The following is an 18569-nucleotide window of genomic DNA, read 5'->3' on the forward strand; positions in this document are numbered from 1 at the left end:
CCATTGAGTCCAGCATTCTGCGTCACACAGTGGCCCACCAATTGTACACGGGGATCTTGAGAAGAAGGAGAAGGCAAGACCCTCCCTTTCCCTTGATCCCCAACAAATGATACTCAAGGGAATCCTGCCTGCCTCAACCAACATAGAGGCGGCATATGGACATCCGTTTCAATAACCACTCATACACTTGGCATTCATGAATCTGTCTAATCCTGCCTTGAAGCTATGAAGGCTGACAGCTGTCACGACCTCTGCTCGAAGTGAATTCCATAAACCAATGACCCTCTGGGTGAAAAAATATTTCCCTTGATTTGTCCTCACTTTCTTACCTATGAGCTTTAGGGAATGGCCCCTTGTCCTAGTATTGTGTGATAGAGAAAAGAATTCTTCTCTATCCACCTTTTCTATCCCATGCATGATTTTATACACTTCAATCAAGTCACCCCTTAAACACCGACTTTCAAGGCTGAAGAGACCAAGGCGTTGCAACCTGGTTTCATAAGGGAGCTGCTCCATTTCCTTGATCATACTTATTGCCCTTTCTTGCACCCTTTTTAGAATTTGCTAGGGAAGATTATTTTTAAATTTTAAGCTCTTATGACTTAATCCCCACCCCCTGATATCGATCTGCAGAGCTGCTGAAAACTTGTGCCATTGTATTAGATTATTAACATTTGAAAGAAAATTTTAGAGATGTTCTATTGCATGAATATTTCCAGGACCCATGTTTGTTTATTGCAATAGTTTTTTTAAAATCCAGTTACTATGTATTTTAAATCTTTCCAATCCCTTCATTGTTTATATATTTTTTTATATCTTCTCTCTCAAAATCCATTCTTCCCATTTTTTAAATGCAGTCATTTCATGTTTCTGCCTTTCACTTGCCAGAAATTCCATCTTCTGTCTTATCTAATTACATAATCCCCCCTCTCTCTTTTTTTAAAAAAGAAAGCTAACCTTTGAGATGTTTTGGCTGTGATAAGCTTCCTTCCCCCCAAACTTTATTTTAAACAGAACACTTCAGAAATATACTTAATCTTCTTAGCATATGTGAATGGTGATTCTATCAAGAACCCCACAGTCTTGGGCTCACCCAAGCTGTGAAACACCCTTTTATCTAAGAAGCTTTGACAACTGTGTTTAGCTATGTAGAGTACAAGTATATTAAAGGCCTTCTCTTATCAGTTGAAGAAGAAGGGAAGTTACATAGATCATTGGTTCTCAATAGAAACAAAGGAAGCTTTAGCAGTAGTGACAGAATGCTCTATTTTGCCGAAACAACTTCAAAATGTTGGTAGGAAGAACTGATGAAAGAAATCAGTTTTTGAAAAACACAAAAAGGTTGCACGAAGTTGTCACCCTTTTTAATCTTCAGCGGAATGTTGAATTAAGCCTTAAGACTGGCTTGCAACTTCTTGTGGGTCTAAATGGGCAAATAAATGAGGCCTCTGACTTGGCAGATGGATTCTTTGCCCCCATCTCACCCACAGTTGAAAGTACAAAGGAATAAAAATGCATTAAAAAAATTCCTGAAACGTAGGAGATAAGATACACATGTAATCCAGAATTTTTAAAGAATGGCTTTAAAGCAAAAATAGGGTTATTAGTGTGCATTTTTTTTAAAAAAAATTCCCTACATATTTTAAACATTAACAAACCTACAGTATTCTTAAATGCACTATGTGAGTTTTTGTAACTCTAACCATTGAATTCTTTTGTGTAATGATCAAAGCTGTGTTTTGTTTGACCATTCTCTATATTGTTTTCATTAACGTTAGCAATGTTGGGGAAAATATTATCTTTGTTTGGAAATTTCGAATCTTCTCTTGCGCTGAATTTATTTATTTATTTATTTATTTATTCATTCATTCATTCATTCATTCATTCATTCATTCATTCATTCATTCATTCATTCAATTTGTATGCTGCCCCTCTCCGTAGACTCGGGGTGGCTCATAGCATTGATAGAAACAATGTACAATACAAATCTAATAATATGAAGTTAAAAACCCATAATTTAAAAAACATGCACACAACACACCATACATAAATTATATAGGCCTGGGCAAGATATTTCAATTCCCCAATGCCTGACGGCAGAGGTGGGTTTTGGGAAGTTTATGAAAGGCAAGGAGGGTGGGGGCAATTCTGATCTCTGGGGGGAGTTGGTTCCAGAGGGCCGGGGCTGCCACAGAGAAGGCTCTTCCCCTGGGTCCCGCCAAATTATATTGTTTAGTCGACGGGACCCAGAGAAGGCCAACTCTGTGGGACCTAACCAGTCGCTGGGATTTGTGCGGCAGAACTAGCCAAGAGATAGTTTTAAAGCTGGTTATAAATGTAGTTAATTTATTTCAAGAGGCTTCGGTTCTTCCACCTGGCACAAACATGACACTGGGAGGCTCACAATACAAAACCAATGATTTAAAAAAAATATAGCTAAACAATGCACAAAAAGTGAATTACGTCCCTTTTTACCCCAAGTGTAAAACCCTAGCTAAAACTCGTATTGGGATGACTCAACCACATATGTACATACCATTCATCCACAATCATATTCATACAGATGGTCAAGCTAGTTGTTAATTTAGAGCCCCCAGGCCTGCCAGCATAGCCATGTCTTTGTGGCCTTATGAAAAGCCAGCAGGGTGGGAGCAGTATGGACATCGGGGGGGGGGGGTTGATTCATAGAGCCAGGGCGGCAACAGAGAAGGTTCTTCCCCGAAGTCCCACCAGTCTACATTGCTTGGCTGATGGGACCTGTACCATCCACTCCCATCAAGTAATCCAGGAGTGTCAAACACAAGGCCTGGGGTCCGGATCTGGCCCGTGGGGTGTTTCGATCTGACCCACAGGGTTGCCCTGGAAACAATGAAGGACTGGTCCACAGTGCCTCTGCCAATGAAAATGGAGCATGGTATAAATGGCCTTATGAAAAGCCAGCAGGGTGGGAGCTCCTTAAAACCCACCTCTGTCGTCAGGCATGGGGGAATTGAGATATCCCTTTCCCCCTAGGCCTATACATGGTGTGTTGTGTATGTTTGGTTTTTTAATAAGGGTTTTTAGCTATTTTAAATATTAGATTTGTCATATGCTGTTTTTATTATTGTTGTTAGCCGCCCCAAGTCTACGGAGAGGGGCGGCACACAAATCAAATCAAATCAAATCAAATATCAAATCATAAATATTATTATTATAATACTATAAATAGTAAAGATTTTTACCAAAATAGAACAGAAGAGAATAGAATCCTTTATTACCAAAGTGTGATTGGACACACACGGAATTTATCTTTGGTGCATATGCTCTCAATGCACATAAAGAAAATATACATTTGTCAAGAATCATAAGGTACAACAAACACTTAATGATTGTCATAGGGGGTCAAATAAGCAATATGAATAAAAACAATAATAATAGGAAACAATATTAATAAAAATCTTAAGGATACAAGCAACAAGTGTATTTTATTAAAAGTGTGAAATAAAAAGATATTTATAAACAAGTGTGTTTATTAAAAGAGGAAATCCCATTGAATCCCACAGTACTGGTGGGTTGCTTTTTTTGTAATATCAAAAAGCAGAACATGTTATTTCAAATATTCTCTCTTTTTTTGCCTGCAGGCCACAGAAACACTATTCCGCATGGGAGTATCAAGAGGAACAATTACTCCGTTAAGACATGGAGAGGTAAGACGACCCCCCCCCCAGCATGTGTTGAATAGGTTTTAAAAGTGAACTTGGGTGTCAAATGGGTTGATGAGGGCTGAGGGAAATAGTTGAAAAATGAAAATAGAATTATTCTTACAATCATCATCTCTGCCATTAATTAGCAGTTTGAGGTTGGAGGGAGTATTATTATTATTATAAACAATGTCGGTTGGCGGGCCCCAGGGGGAGAGCCTTCTCTGTGGCGGCACCGACTCTCTGGAACCAACTCCCCCCCGGAGATCAGAACTGCCCCTACTCTTCCTGCCTTCCGTAAACTTCTCAAAACCCACCTCTGCCGTCAGGCATGGGGAAACTAAACATCTCCCCCTGGGCCCGCCGAATTTATACATGGTATGCTTGTGTGTGTGTATGTTAGTATAGGGGTTTTAAACTTTTTAATATTTTAATTAATTGGATTATGTATTGGATTGTTTTTTCACTTGTTGTGAGCCGCCCCAAGTCTTCGGAAAGGGGCGGCATACAAATCCAAATAATAAATAAATAAATAAATATTATTTTTTAGAAAGGCAAAATGGCACTCTCTAAGAACTTAAGAATAGGACTGTTTATTCAGGCCCTTTCCGTCAGAAGTGCCATGGCACCGCATATGGACTGTCAAAACCAACATGCAAATTGCACAATTGGTGAGCCACTATTGGAGTGGCGCACCGCTGAGCGCTGGTAGGAATCTTGTCCTAAGCCATGTAGGGCGTTAATTCAATTCAATTTATTAGACTTGTATGCCGCCCCTCTCTGAGGACCCGGAGCGGATTTATAGGTAATAACAACGCCTTGAATTCCGTTCGGAAGCCAGTGCAGTTCGCGGAGTGCTGGACTGATATGGGTGTATCTATGCACACCCATCACGGCTCACTCGGCTGCATACTGGACTAATGGAAGTCTCCGAGCAGTCTTCAAGGGAAGGCCCAAGTCGAGCGCATTGCAGTAATCAAGCCTCGAGGTGATAAAGGCGTGAGTGACTGTGAGAAGAGGCTCCCTATCCAAATAGGGCCACGACTGGCGCACCAGATGAACCTGTGTGAAAGTGCCCCTAGCCACAAAATGAGTGTTCAGTAAAACTGTAGGGCCGTCTCCGTCTCTAAAAACGGCGCTTTGTGGGCTGAAAGACATTTGAAAGAAATTGACTGGCTGGACTTCTGAAAGGGACCATTATTCTCCAGCCTCTTGTTATGGGCCTGACCTTGTACAGCAGCTGGTATTTATGAAAAAAAAGGCCTGTTGCCCACTGAATGACTTTAGCATGTCATTGTGACTTTCATGTGGGATGCAAAGCAAAATGTTTAGTTTGGACTCTCAAGAGAACATGTTGGCCTTCACACAGTTCGAATTGTGTGATAATTGTGTCAGAAGAGAAGGATTTAGGGATAGTGATTTCTGACAGTCTCAAAATGGGTGAGCAGTGTGGTTGGGCGGTAGGAAAAGCAAGTAGGATGCTTGGCTGCATAGCTAGAGGTATAACAAGCAGGAAGAGGGAGATTGTGTATGATTCGACTGTGCGCTTGTTTTTTATATATTGGGGTTTTTGGGGTTTTTTGGATTTTTTAACCTAAAACTGTAATTTAGATTGCTAAATATTAGATTTGTTACTATGTATTGTTTACCATTGTTGTGAGCCGCCCCGAGTCTACGGAGAGGGGCGGCATATAAATCCAATAAATCTAATCTAATCTAATTGTGATCCCCTTATATAGAGCGCTGGTGAGACCCCATTTGGAATACTGTGCTCAGTTCTGGAGACCTCACCTACAAAAAGATATTGACAAAATTGAACGGGTCCAAAGACGGGCTACAAGAATGGTGGAAGGTCTTAAGCATAAAACGTATCAGGAAAGACTTCATGAACTCCATCTGTATAGTCTGGAGGACAGAAGGAAAAGGGGGGACATGATTGAAACATTTAAATATGTCACAGGGTTAATTAAATAAGGTTCAAGAGGGAAGTGTTTTTAATAGGAAAGCGAACACAAGAACAAGGGGGACACAATCTGAAGTTAGTTGGGGGAAAGATCAGAAGCAACGTGAGAAAATATTATTTTACTGAAAGAGTAGTAGATCCTTGGAACAAACTTCCAGCAGACGTGGTTGGTAAATCCACAGTAACTGAATTTAAACATGCCTGGGATGAACATATATCCATCCTAAGATAAAATACAGGAAATAGTATCAGGGCAGACTAGATGGACCATGAGGTCTTTTTCTGCCGTCAGTCTTCTATGTTTCTATGTTTCTATAAAAGATAAAATACAGGAAATAGTATAAGGGCAGACTAGATGGACCTTGAGTTCTTTTTCTGCCGCCAATCTTCTATGTGTCTATTTTTCTGTGTTTCTATGAATTGCTAGACCTGAGGCACTTGAAACTTCTCTTGAGATTCCGACTAGATTATTTTTGTTTCTTGGATTCACCTAGGCCAGCTGAGTGACCTGGGGCCAGGTACTTCCTTTCAGCCCTAGAAAGGAAAGAATGTCAAGTCACTTCTGAAAAATTTGCCAAGAAAACTGCAGGGGCCTTTCCAGAGCATCTCTGAGAATCAGACCCAATTGAACAGAGGAATAGAACAGAACAGAACAGAACAGAATAAAATAGAATCCTTTATTGGCCAAGTATGATTGCATACAATTTGTCTTTGGTGCTTATGCTCTCAGTGTACATAAAAGAAAAAGATACGTTTGTCAAGAATCCTGTGGGACAACCAACACTTAATGATTGTCATAGGGGCCAAATAAGCAATGAGGAAACTATCAATATTAATAAAAATCTTAAGGATACAAGCAACAGATTACAGCCGCACAAATCCCAGCGACCAGTTAGGTCCCACAGAGCTGGCCTTCTCCGAGTCAAGTCAAGTCAAGTCAAGTCAAGTCAAGTCAAGTCAAATCAAATCAAATCAAATCAAATCAAATCAAATCAAATCAAATCAAATCAAATCAAATCAAATCACGTTTGGCGGGACCCAGGGGAAGAGCCTTCTCTGTGGCGGCCCCGGCCCTCTGGAACCAGCTCCCCCCAGAGATTAGAATTGGCCCCACCCTCCTCGCCTTTCGTAAGCTCCTTAAAACCCACTTCTGCCGTCAGGCATGGGGGGACTGAGATATTCCTTCCCCCTAGGCCTTACAATTTATGCATGATATGTTTGCGTGTATGTTTGGTTTTATAATAAGGGCTTTTTAGTTGTTTTAGTATTGGATTGTTACATGCTGTTTTTATCATTATTGTTAGCCGCCCCGAGTCTATGAGTCTACAGAGAAGGGCGGCATACAAATCCAATAAAAAGAAAAAGAAAAGAAAAGTCATACAGTCAGAAGTGAGAGGAAATGGGTGATAGGGATGATGGGAAAAACTAGTAGTAATAATAGTGCAGACTTAGGAAATAGTTCATTGTTGAGAGAATTATTCCTTTAGCAGAGTGATGGCGTTCGGGGAAAAAAACTGTTCTTGTGTCCAGTTGTCTTGGTGTGCAGTGCTCTTTAGTGACATTTTGAGGAGTTGAAACAGTTTATGTCCAGAATATGAGGGGTCAGTAAATATTTTCACAGCCCTCTTTTTGACTCGTGCAGTATACAGGACCTCCATGGAAGGCAGGTTGGCAGCAATTATTTTTTCTGCAGTTCTGATTCTCCTCTGAAGTCTGTGTCGGTTTTGTTTGGTTGCAGAACCGAACCAGACAGTGATAGAGGTGCAGGTGACAGACTCAATGATTCCTCTGTAGAACTGCATCAGCAGCTCCTTGGGCACAGGCACAGGCACAGATACACACACGCACACAAAGACACAGACACATGATTAAACCCACTTAAAATAATCGTTTCTCCTGATTACGCTAAGCAGTCGTTTTGAGTGGATACTAAATAAAGAACTGCAAGACTGATCTTGAATTAATAACCGATCTTCACTTTGTGCTGCAATGAGCCGATTTGGAAGAAAATAGCACTCAAACCAAGCGAAGTCCGTAAGGGCTCTTCAAACCTGGGCATGTTTCCAGTATCAGATGGATGTGGAGTTTTATAACGCCGAATATTTCCTTTCCCTTGGTTCCTTCTCTCATCTTTCCCGTCGGCTGGGATAATCCAGTTTCTCCGTCTGCCTGGCTATATTTCTTTTCGCAAGCTTTTCGCATAAGGAGCCATCTTTTACACCTAATACGGGGTTTCTTTGCTCCTTTATGCACGGATTACCGGATTATTGACAAGGTTTTGGCCCGGGATGTGGAAATCGGGCTGCCAAGCGTCATTCATCCAAGCAAGGCAGATAATTCTTGGAATGGCAATCCTGTTCAACAACGTCTACTGGATAGTGAAAAATTACTTCGGGACGTGTTACAGCCATGGAGTTGACGGATCTCCAAGAAGTCTAATCGCACCAGGGGAGATAATGAAATTTAAGAATATAATTGACCTCAGAGCTCAGTGCATTTCTCTCTTTTTCCTAACTGAAGTATTTTCACCGGGAGTCCATTGAATCTAGTGGTTTAGGCAACAGGATAGAAACCAGGAGACTTTTGAGTCCTTTCTTTGTCATTAAAGATGACTGAGGGACTTTGGGTCAGTCGGTCTCTCTTAGCTCAACCCACCTCAAAGGGATGTTGTACGGAAAATAGAAGGAGAAATGAGTGTTTATTTATTTTATTTTATTTTATTTTATTTTATATTTTATTTTATTTTATTTTATTTTATTTATTTTATTTTTTATTTTATTTTATTTTATTTTATTTTATTTATTTTATTTTTTATTTTATTTTATTTTATTTTATTTATTTTATTTATTTCATTTCATTTCATTTCATTTTATTTATTTTATTTTATTTTATTTTATTTTATTTTATTTTATTTTATTTTATTTTATTTATTGTTTGTTCGTTCATTTATTTATAAGATTTGTATGCCGCCCCTCTCCGTGAATTCGGGGCGGCTCACAACAATAATAACAGAGTACCAATCCAATATCTAAAAACACAATTTAAAAACCGTTATTAATAAAATAATCACGCAACCCAGTCAAACCATACATAAAGCAGTAGTTAGGGGAAGTGTCAATTTCCCCATGCCTGGTGGCAAAGGTGAGTTTTCAACAACTTACGAAAGGCAAGGAGGGTGGGGGCGGTTCTGATCTCCGGGGGCAGTTGGTTCCAGAGGGCCGTGGCCACCACAGAGAAGGCTCTTCCCCTGGGCCCCGCCAGACGACATTACTTAGTCGATGGGACCCGGAGAAGGCCAACTCTGTGGGACCTAATCGGTCGCTGGGATTCGTGCGGCAGAAGGCGGTCCCGGAGATATTCTGGTCCGATGCCATGAAGGGCTTTATAGGTCATAACCAACACTTTGAATTGTGACCGGAAACTGATCGGTAGCCAGTTATAAGTGTTACTTATTTTTCACTGCTTTGACTTATTTATAAAAAAATAATAAAGGACAAATTAAAAAAAATCTTTAAAAAAAAGGCTACCTTCTGGAAAATATTTGTAGATTCTGAGGTCACTTGTCCCCCCCCCCTCCTCTGGTTGATAAAAATCCCAGTGGAATCTGTCTGGTTTTGTGATGGTTTTGTCAGTCTTCCAGAAAACTTAAGAGCACAGCCTCATCCAAAAGATAGAATAGAGAACTCAGAGTCAGCTATACTGGATTTAATTCTTATTAACTGTAATGTACAGTATTTCTTTAGTGCAGTGGCTTGTGTTTAAACTCCTGACTGTCTTTTTTTCATGCTCCAGTTTTTTTTCTTTTAAAAAAAGGAAAGCTTTGCAGTTCCTTTTTGATGGCCATCAAGGGAATGTGAAAGATAAAAGAGTATAAATTGGTGTGTTTGTCATCAAGAAGAAATGGTTCATCACATAAGTTATATTTTATGTGAGACGCAAGAAAGCTGGATATAATTCTGTAGACAGCACTTCAGGGATTCTGTTTTGGCGGACAAAGGCCATTGTGTTTCCTGTCCCAAATGGTAAAATTTTCAGGGGGGGAAATAAAACGGACAGGAACCATATGGCTTTCTTGTTACTAACTGAAGGTTCCCTTGTTTATTTATAAGAGCAGCCATAAGCTCTCTTGATCTCCCAAAGGCCCTGACATACTAGGTAACAAACCCTGACATACTAGGTAACAAACCCTGACATACTAGGTTCCTTCCTTCCTTCCTTCCTTCCTTCCTTCCTTCCTTCCTTCCTTCCTTCCTTCCTTCTATCCATCCATCCATCCTTCCTTCCTCTCTCTCTCTCTTTCTTTCTCTCTCTTTCCTTCCTTCTTTCCTTCCTTCCTTCTTTCCTTCCTTTCTTTCTCTTTCTCTTTTTCTCTCTCGCTTTTCTTCCTGCTATCCTTCTTTCCTTCTTACCTTCCTTCCTTCCGTCCTTCCTTTCTCTCTCTCTCTCTCTTTCTTTCTCTCGTTTTCTCTTTCTTTCTCTCTTTCTCTCTCTTTTTCCTTCCTGCTATCCCTTCCTTCCTTCTTTCTTTCCTTCCTTCTTTCCTTCCTTCTTTCCTTTCTCTCTCTCTCTCTCTTTCCTTCCTTCTTTCCTTTCTTTCTTTCTTTTTTCTTTTTTTCTTTCTTTCTCTCTCTCTCTCTCTCTTTCCTTCCTACTCCCTCCCTCCCTCCCTCCCCACCTCCCCAATTGGCTGCAAGAAGGGCAGTGTATTTCCTATAAATGAATAGGTATTTCTGTTAAACAATGACAACCTCAATAGTTTTCCAGTTCATTGGCTAGCAAAGGAGCAATGCAAATCTGGAAGGTGTAAGGTATCCCTAAGAAGGGTGCAAATTGACCGTTGACGGAGGAAGTGATACTTGGTTGCTGGGGTAAACAAAAGTCTGTTTTTCCCAAGCACTGAAGCTCATTTTTAGAATATTCCCAGGAACATTATCGTTTCAAAGGGAACTCCATTCGCTGTTTTTCTAGAACAGGCCCCCAATTCTGTCTGCGTTAGAATGGTGGGCCCACTACCCCTCTTAAAAGGCCACTGTCTTCAGCCTGTGCTGAGAATTCTGGTTTATATCTTGGCTACAGCTGATGGCCATGTTTCTCTTGCTTCGCATCTCTGTTGTTAATGAAAAACTCTTAATAGCTTTGGCACTGGTACCCGGATCAGATTGCTTGGGGCACTGAAACAACTGGAAGGTGGCCAGAGTTGATGCATTATTTCAGCAGCTATTTTGTGAACGAGCTTCTGCCAAATCATAGAACAGGTATCTGTGCTTTGGGACTCAAAGGAGTCCCAACTCCCAGGTTGAGAACCACTGCTCTAAGGAAATCTCTGGAGCCTGAGGAGGGAGAAAAATGGGCCTGTCGGGCCCACCCAAAGTCGGGAAACAGGGTAGAGAGTTGATTGTGCGTGCATGGATGGAGGGGTGGGACAGCACGGGTGAAATCATACACACATGCTCAGGGAAGAAGGGGGCGTTGAAACATGGATGTGGGCACTTATTTATTATTTATTTTATTTTTATTTATTTTATTTGTCATACAAATATAGTATTGTATTATAGTATATTTAACATAATATAAGGATAAATTAGAGATAGAAAAAATAAAATGACATTAGGACAGGAACGGTAGGCACAAAGGTGCACTTATGCACGCCCCTTACAGACCTCTTAGAAAAGGGGAGAGATCTGTTGTAGATAATGTAAGGTTGGGATTGGGGGAAGAAACAACAGAGTCCGGTACTGAATTCCAGGCGTTGACCACTCTATTGCTGAAATCGTATTTTCTGTAGTCTAGTTTGGAGCGATTTACATTTAGTTTGTTTGAACGTATGCAATAGCATGAATTCTGGAAGTTGAAGTCCAAATACAGTATCTTCAAGTTGCCAAGGTTGGGAAACACTGGACTAGAAGACCTCCAAGGTCCTTTCCAACTCTGTTATTATTATTATTATTAAATCTAAAAATTCTTAAACTATAGCACATTTTTCTCCAAGCCGTTTTGGATATCAATATATTCCTTTGTCTGGCTCTTCTCTTTAAAATGCAGAAGAGGAATGCGAAGAAGGATTCATGCAGTTTAAACAGGCCTGTGGCAAGTGAGGTATATGCTGATAATGTACACTCAAAGAAAAAAGCATTTTTGTAGTCATGTGAAGTGACAGCATTACAATGCCAAATGGGAACAAATTGCAGTGTGCGTTTATGTTGTGTGATTGAAAATGAGAAGATTGCCACTATTGTGTGTTCTGTAGGGCTCTCTGGTAGAATCCTCCCCAAAATTCACAGGTATAAATTTCAGACACACACGCGTTTGAAAATTCAAAACAATGTTCTTTATAAGGAAAATTCACTTAAACCAAGCCCTCTTTTGGTATAGCAAAGAGCACTCCTCTCCAAACAAACTGGTAATTTGTACAAGTCCCTTATCAGTTCTGTGATACTTAGCTTGCAGCTGTGAGGCAATTCACAGTCCTTCTTCTTTCACAAAGTGAAACACACTTTGCTCTGGTTTAGTTTCAAAGCAGGGGAAAATCAGCACACAAAAAGTCAAAGTCAGTAAAGCAGTCACGAAACACAACGATCAGACAATCCTCCACAATAGCCAAACCCACAGGCTGCTATTTATAGCAGCCTCACTAATTACCACAGCCCCACCCAACCACAGGTGGCCTCATTTTCTTTGATAATAATCTCTCAGTTGTTGTTGCCTATGCATCACTCTCCACATGCCTGGCTGTATCATTAGCTCTTGTTCTGAATCCAAGGAGGAGCTAGATAATTGATCTCCTTCTGAGCTGTCTGTCACACTCTCCTCCTCCCTGTCACTCATGTCTTCTTGGTCAGAGGAGCCTTCATCAGCAGATTCCACGGGGGGGGGGGCAAAACAGGCCTGCAGCATGTGAATGTCTCCCCCACATCCACAGTCCTTGGGGCAGGAGCTGGGCCAGAGCTAACCACAACATTGTGAAAGGAATAGAAGACTGTATTTGAATCTTTGTGGAAAAGAGTGAAGAAATGAAACCGTGGATCATTCATTTCCCGTTTAGAAGGCAGAAAATAAGAATCACTGAAACTGTTACTTCTTCTGAAATGTTTTTGGCGTTGTCCTTAATTCCAGCCTTACTGCATTTTAAGACATGGACAGAGATAATAAAATTAAAAACACTCATAAATTAAGTAGTGTTTTACAGAGCCCACTTTGTAGAAATAAATATACATGTCACCCTATCCCTTCCTAAGATGCTAACCAGATATTCTTGGGCAAATGACTTATGTCAATTTCATTTAGTGCATTTTAAATCCATCTCTTACTTCAAAGGTTTAGTGTAGATTTAAAAGGTCTGCATTCCATGGTCAAAAGGTTGGACATAATTTTTGTTTTTTTAAAAAAAAAAATCCTTGGATTTTGGTGCATATAAATGAAAATATTTAAATACCCAAACCCACTAAGTTCTTTTTTACGTGATGCATAATATTAAAAGGATAATGATGATGCATTCCTTTTAAACAAGCTGTGCATTCTTTTGGGAAGGATGCAATTCTTGACAGTGTTGAATTATTATAATGTTTCATGTTTTAAATTTTTGACTTAGTGCAATGAATTAATTGTCTTTGAGAAAGTATATCGTGCTTGAGAGAGAACTCTTTCTGTTTTGCCTGAAACATACATGAAAGTATCTTAAAAACTGGTTCTAATTTAAATTTTTCAAGTATCTCTCTTTTTCTCTCTCTTCCTCTCTTTCTCTTTCTCCTTCCCTCTTTTTCTTTTCTTTTTCTTTTTTTCTCCCTGCCTGCCTGCCTCCCTCCCTTCTTGTTCTATCTTCTTTTTTTCTCTCTCTTTCTCTCTCTTCTTTTAGCTCCAGGACATGGCAGGCCCTAGTTACAGGCATATTACAGAGTTAAATGGTGATGTGATCCTAGATATCCGATCTCTTCACCCTTCTCTTTCACATCACAAAGATACCATTATTTCTGTGGGTTCAAAAGTTCTGTTCTCACGGGTAGCTCATCATCTCTAATTTCATTGCTGTTGTCTGACTACTTTGTTGTTGTGATAATTTGTGGAGGAGATAATAATTTTCCTTAGGCTTTTCCTTTTTATATATATACTGCAATTTTTTAATAATTGTATTAACAAACTATTGCTTAAGAATTGATAATTCTTTTTTAAAAAAGAAATTGAATAGTATTAAGAACACAACCTTGTGAGCCACACCATTTTGTGCTGGTCTCAAAATCGAACATTCACAGAAAACTAAGCACTATAAAGAATGCTTGATCAGACTGTATAGAAATTTATTTTTTATTTATTTATTTTATTTGTCCAATACACAATAAGGGTTTTAGTGGGTATATATCTATATACACATAGTAAAATACATGATGAAGGTTATAGAGGAGATACTCATAGTAAAATATATCTAAGAAATAATAGAAAAGAAGGTATAGTAATAGAACATATCAATGAAAGCATAGAAGAAGAGATATAGGAATAGAAGAAAGGTATAGGAGATATAGGAGAGCAATAGGACATGGGACGGAAGGCACTCTAGTGCACTTGTACTCGCCCCTTACTGACCTCTTAGGAATCTGGATAGGTCAACTGTAGATAATCTAAGGGTAAAGTGTTGGGGGTTTGGGGATGACATTATGGAGTCCGGTAATGAGTTCCACGCTTCGACAACTCGGTTACTGAAGTCATATTTTTTACAGTCAGGTTTGGAGCGGTTAATATTAAGTTTAAATCTGTTGTGTGCTCTTGTGTTATTGTGGTTGAAGCTGAAGTAGTCGCTGACAGGCAGGACATTGCAGCATATTATCTTGTGGGCAATACTTAGATCTTGTTTAAGGTGTCAGTTCTAAACTTTCTAGGCCCAGGATTGAAAGTCTAGTTTCGTAGGGTATTCTGTTTCGAGTGTAGGAGTGAAAGGCTCTTTTGGTGAAGTATCTTTGGACATTTTCAAGGGTGTTAATGTCTGAGATGCGATATGGGTTCCAAACAGGTGAGCTGTATTCGAGGATGGGTCTGACAAAAGTTTTGTAAGCTCTGGTAAGTAGTGTGAGATTGCCAGAGTAGAAGCTACGTAGGATTAGGTTTACAACTCTTGAAACCTTCTTGGCTATATTTTTGCAGTGGGCTTTGGCACTTAAATCTTTTGTTATTAGTATACCGAGGTCTTTAACCGAGTGGGGATTATCTGTGATAATTTGATTATTCAGTTCGTATTTGGAGTTCAGATTCTTCTTCCCAATGTGTAGGACAGAGCATTTGCTAGTTGAGATTTGGAGTTGCCATGTGTTAGACCACTCAGAAACAGCGTCTAGGTCTTTTTGGAGAATAGTTGTGTTATCGGTGGTGTTGAAGAGTTTTACATCATCGGCGGAGAGGACACAGTTGCTTGTGATGTAATTACTGATGTCTATGAAAAATACTTTCATAGACATCAGTAATGCTGTTAAGGTTCTTGAAAGTGCTGTGCTCTTCTACTTCTAAAATTATGTTTGTTCTTGCAGCTTTAAAATTGCAGATGTAAAATGATTCAAGCACATAGTGTAAAATTTGCTAAGTGAATCAGTGCGGTTTTTAAATTAGTAACTCGGTTGCATCAAGTGAGTCTGGCTTCCCCATTGACTTTGCTTAACAGAAGGTCACGAAAAGGGGACTCCACTACCACGGGACTCTGTAACGGTCATAAATATGAACTGTTGTAAGGAATATTCTTCTGGGTTCAGTTCCAAGTGTGGAAAAAGACAATGGAATAGAAACATAGAAACATAGAAGAGTGACGGCAGAAAAAGATCTCATGGTCCATCTAGTCTGCCCTTATACTATTTCCTGTATTTTATCTTAGGATGGATATATGTTCATCCCAGGCATGTTTAAATTCAGTTACTGTGGATTTATCTACCACGTCTGCTGGAAGTTTGTTCCAAGGATCTACTACTCTTTCAGTAAAATAATATTTTCTCACGTTGCGTCTGATCTTTCCCCCAACTAACTTCAGATTGTGCCCCATTGTTCTTGTGTTCACTTTCCTATTAAAAACACTTCCCCCCTGAACCTTATTTAACCCTTTAACATATTTAAATGCTTCGATCATGTCCCCCCTTTCCCTTCTGTCCTCCAGACTATACAGATTGAGCTCATGAAGTCTTTCCTGATACATTTTATGCTTAAGACCTTCCACCATTTTTGTAGCCCGTCTTTGGACCCGTTCAATTTTATCCATATCTTTTTGTAGGTGAGGTCTACAGAATTCCAAATGTGGTCTCACCAGCGCTCTATACAGTGAGATCACAATCTCCCTCTTCCTGCTTGTTATACCTCTAGCTATGCAGCCAAGCATTCTACTCGCTTTCCCTACCGCCTGACCGCACTCTTCACCCAGAAATCACTACCCCTAAATCCTTCTCTTCTGAAGTTTTTGCTAACACAGAACTGCCAATACAATACTCAGATTGAAGATTCCTTTTGGCCAAGTGCATTATTTTACATGGAAGTTGCTTGGAAAGAAGGTTTAATGATGGACAGGAGCACATGACATGAGTTCCTGAACAGAAACGGTGCAACAATACCTCTTAAAACTACAGTACACTGGTACCTCTGCCTAAGAACGCCTCTACTTACGAATTTTTCTAGATAAGAACCGGGTGTTCCAGATTTTTTTGCCTCTTCTCAAGAACCCTTTTCCACTTACAAAGCAGAGCCTCCGAAACTATAACAGGAAAAGGCAGGGAGAAGCCTCCATGGGGCCTCTCTAGGAACCTCCTGGGAGGAAACAGGGCCGGAAAAGGTGTGGAGAAGCCTCCGTGGGGCCTCTCTAGGAATCTCCTGGAAGGAAACAGGGCCAGAAAAAGTTGGGAGAAGCCTACGTGGGGCCTCTCTAAGAATGTCCTGGGGGGAAACAGGGCCGGAACAGGGCCGGAAAAGGCCTCCGTGGGGCCACTCTAGGAATCTCTTGGGAGGAAACATGGCCTCCACCCTCCCTGTAGTTTCCCCAATCGCACACATTATTTGCTTTTACATTGATTCCTATGGGAAAAATTGCTTCTTCTTACAAACTTTTCTACTTAAGAACTTGGTCACGGAATGAATTAATTTCGTAAGTAGAGATACAACACTGTACTTCAATACATACATGCATTCATTGTTAGCTTGTTTATATATCACAAACCCAACTGTTTCGTACATAATACTGACAACCCATGCCATAGGTTTTCCATCAATGCCATAAAGCTTTCCATTGATAGCATTGGAATAATGGTTGATCCAAGTCTGCGGAGAGGGGCGGCATACAAATCAAATTAATAATAATAATAATAATAATAATAATAATAATAATAATAATAATAATTATTATTATTATTATTATTTTTCATTGTTGAGGCAACTAATTCAAACTTTTCTGATGTTTTCATCCGAGTTAACAATAAAAAAAAACTCATGAGGAATTCAAGATTGGGACCTTTGCGCTTGTTTTATGAAGAATTTCTGTTGAGCATTCTTTAAATACTTTTCCCAAGTCAGCTATGATCTTTCTTTAATCGATGGCCATTCTTTATACGCCTAATTAGCTTGCTCAGCAGAATGCCATTTGAAAATCACTTTATACACATCACTACAAAAAACGTTGTAGACTGGAAATCCTTTTGAGCAGCTCATTTCAAACGCTCTTTTCTATGTTTCTGACAACTTGCTGGAGCAGCCTGCGTAGTTTGCATTCCACTTGTCCAATAAAGCCAAGAAATAACGAGACGTTAATTGGCAGATGTGGAATTACAAGCCGGCCGTTGGTTCTGAGAATGGAAACTCTTGGCTTCCCCTGCTGCTGAAAGTATTTCTTTGAGATTCGAATAAATCCATCGTTGCATCCATGTGCTGGGAAATGCGGTGACCCCAAACACTGAAGTTGGAAGTAAATATATCTGAATGCTCTGGGGATGTTTTAAGCTTGCAACAGACTTGATCATCTGCAAGTACTCAACAGATTTGCATGTCAACATTTGGTTCTCCCCTTCCCCAAAATAAAACAAAATAAATAAAATCCCGTGTTCAATCTCAGAGCATGAAAGTAGTATTAGAAACAAAGATTGACGGCAGAAAAAGACCTCATGGTCCATCTAGTCTGCCCTTATACTATTTCCTGTGTTTTATCTTAGGATGGATCTATGTTTATCCAAGCATGTTTCCATTCACATACTTAAATGTTTCGATCATGTCCCCCCTTTCCCTTCTGTCCTCCAGACTATGCAGATATAGTATGTTAAAGTCTCTCATCAAAAATCATCTATCTATCTATCTATCTATCTATCTATCTATCTATCTATCTATCTATCTATCATCTACCTACCTACCTACCTACCTACCTACCTACCCACCCACCCACCCACCCACCTAACAGAAAAAACATATAGCCCCTCCCTGGTACAAAGCTGAAGGGATCAGATCCTGTGGCCTAGAGGTTAATTCTCTGCCTTACAAGGCAGAAGCCCCAGGATCAAATCCCAGTAAGGGTAGAGGCCAGAACAAGGCTGAAATTTATTTATTTATTTGTTTGTTTGTTTGTTTGTATGCCACCCCTCTCCGAAGACTCGGGGCGGCTAACAGCAATAACAAGACAGCATATAATAATAATCCAATACTAAAAACAATTAAAAACCCATTATAATAAAAACCAAACAGACATACAGACATACCGTGCATAAATTGTAACGGCCTAGGGGGAAAGAGTATCTCAGTTCATCCATGCCTGGCGGCAGAGTTGGGTTTTAAGTAGCTTACGAAAGGCAAGGGGGGTGGGGGCAATTCTAATCTCTGGGGGGAGTTGGTTCCAGAGGACCGGGGCCGCCATAGAGAAGGCTCTTCCCCTGGGTCCCGCCAAGTGGCATTGTTTAGTTGACAGGACCCGGAGAAAACCCACTCTGTGGGAT

At 40.0% G+C, this 18569-nt stretch overlaps 1 protein-coding gene across 1 annotated transcript in view; it reads left to right on the plus strand.

Moving 5' to 3' along the window:
• TMEM135 (transmembrane protein 135) overlaps positions 1-18569 on the plus strand; it is a 203107-nt gene that overhangs the window by 70409 nt on the left and 114129 nt on the right. The window contains exon 5 of the mRNA XM_070749598.1: positions 3621-3686. Within this exon, the coding sequence (XP_070605699.1) occupies positions 3621-3686 (66 nt within the window). The remainder of the gene's footprint in view (positions 1-3620; positions 3687-18569) is intronic.

The sequence above is a fragment of the Erythrolamprus reginae genome, chromosome 4 (assembly GCF_031021105.1).
Source record: "Erythrolamprus reginae isolate rEryReg1 chromosome 4, rEryReg1.hap1, whole genome shotgun sequence".
In the NCBI taxonomy this organism is placed as follows: Eukaryota; Metazoa; Chordata; class Lepidosauria; order Squamata; family Dipsadidae; genus Erythrolamprus; species Erythrolamprus reginae.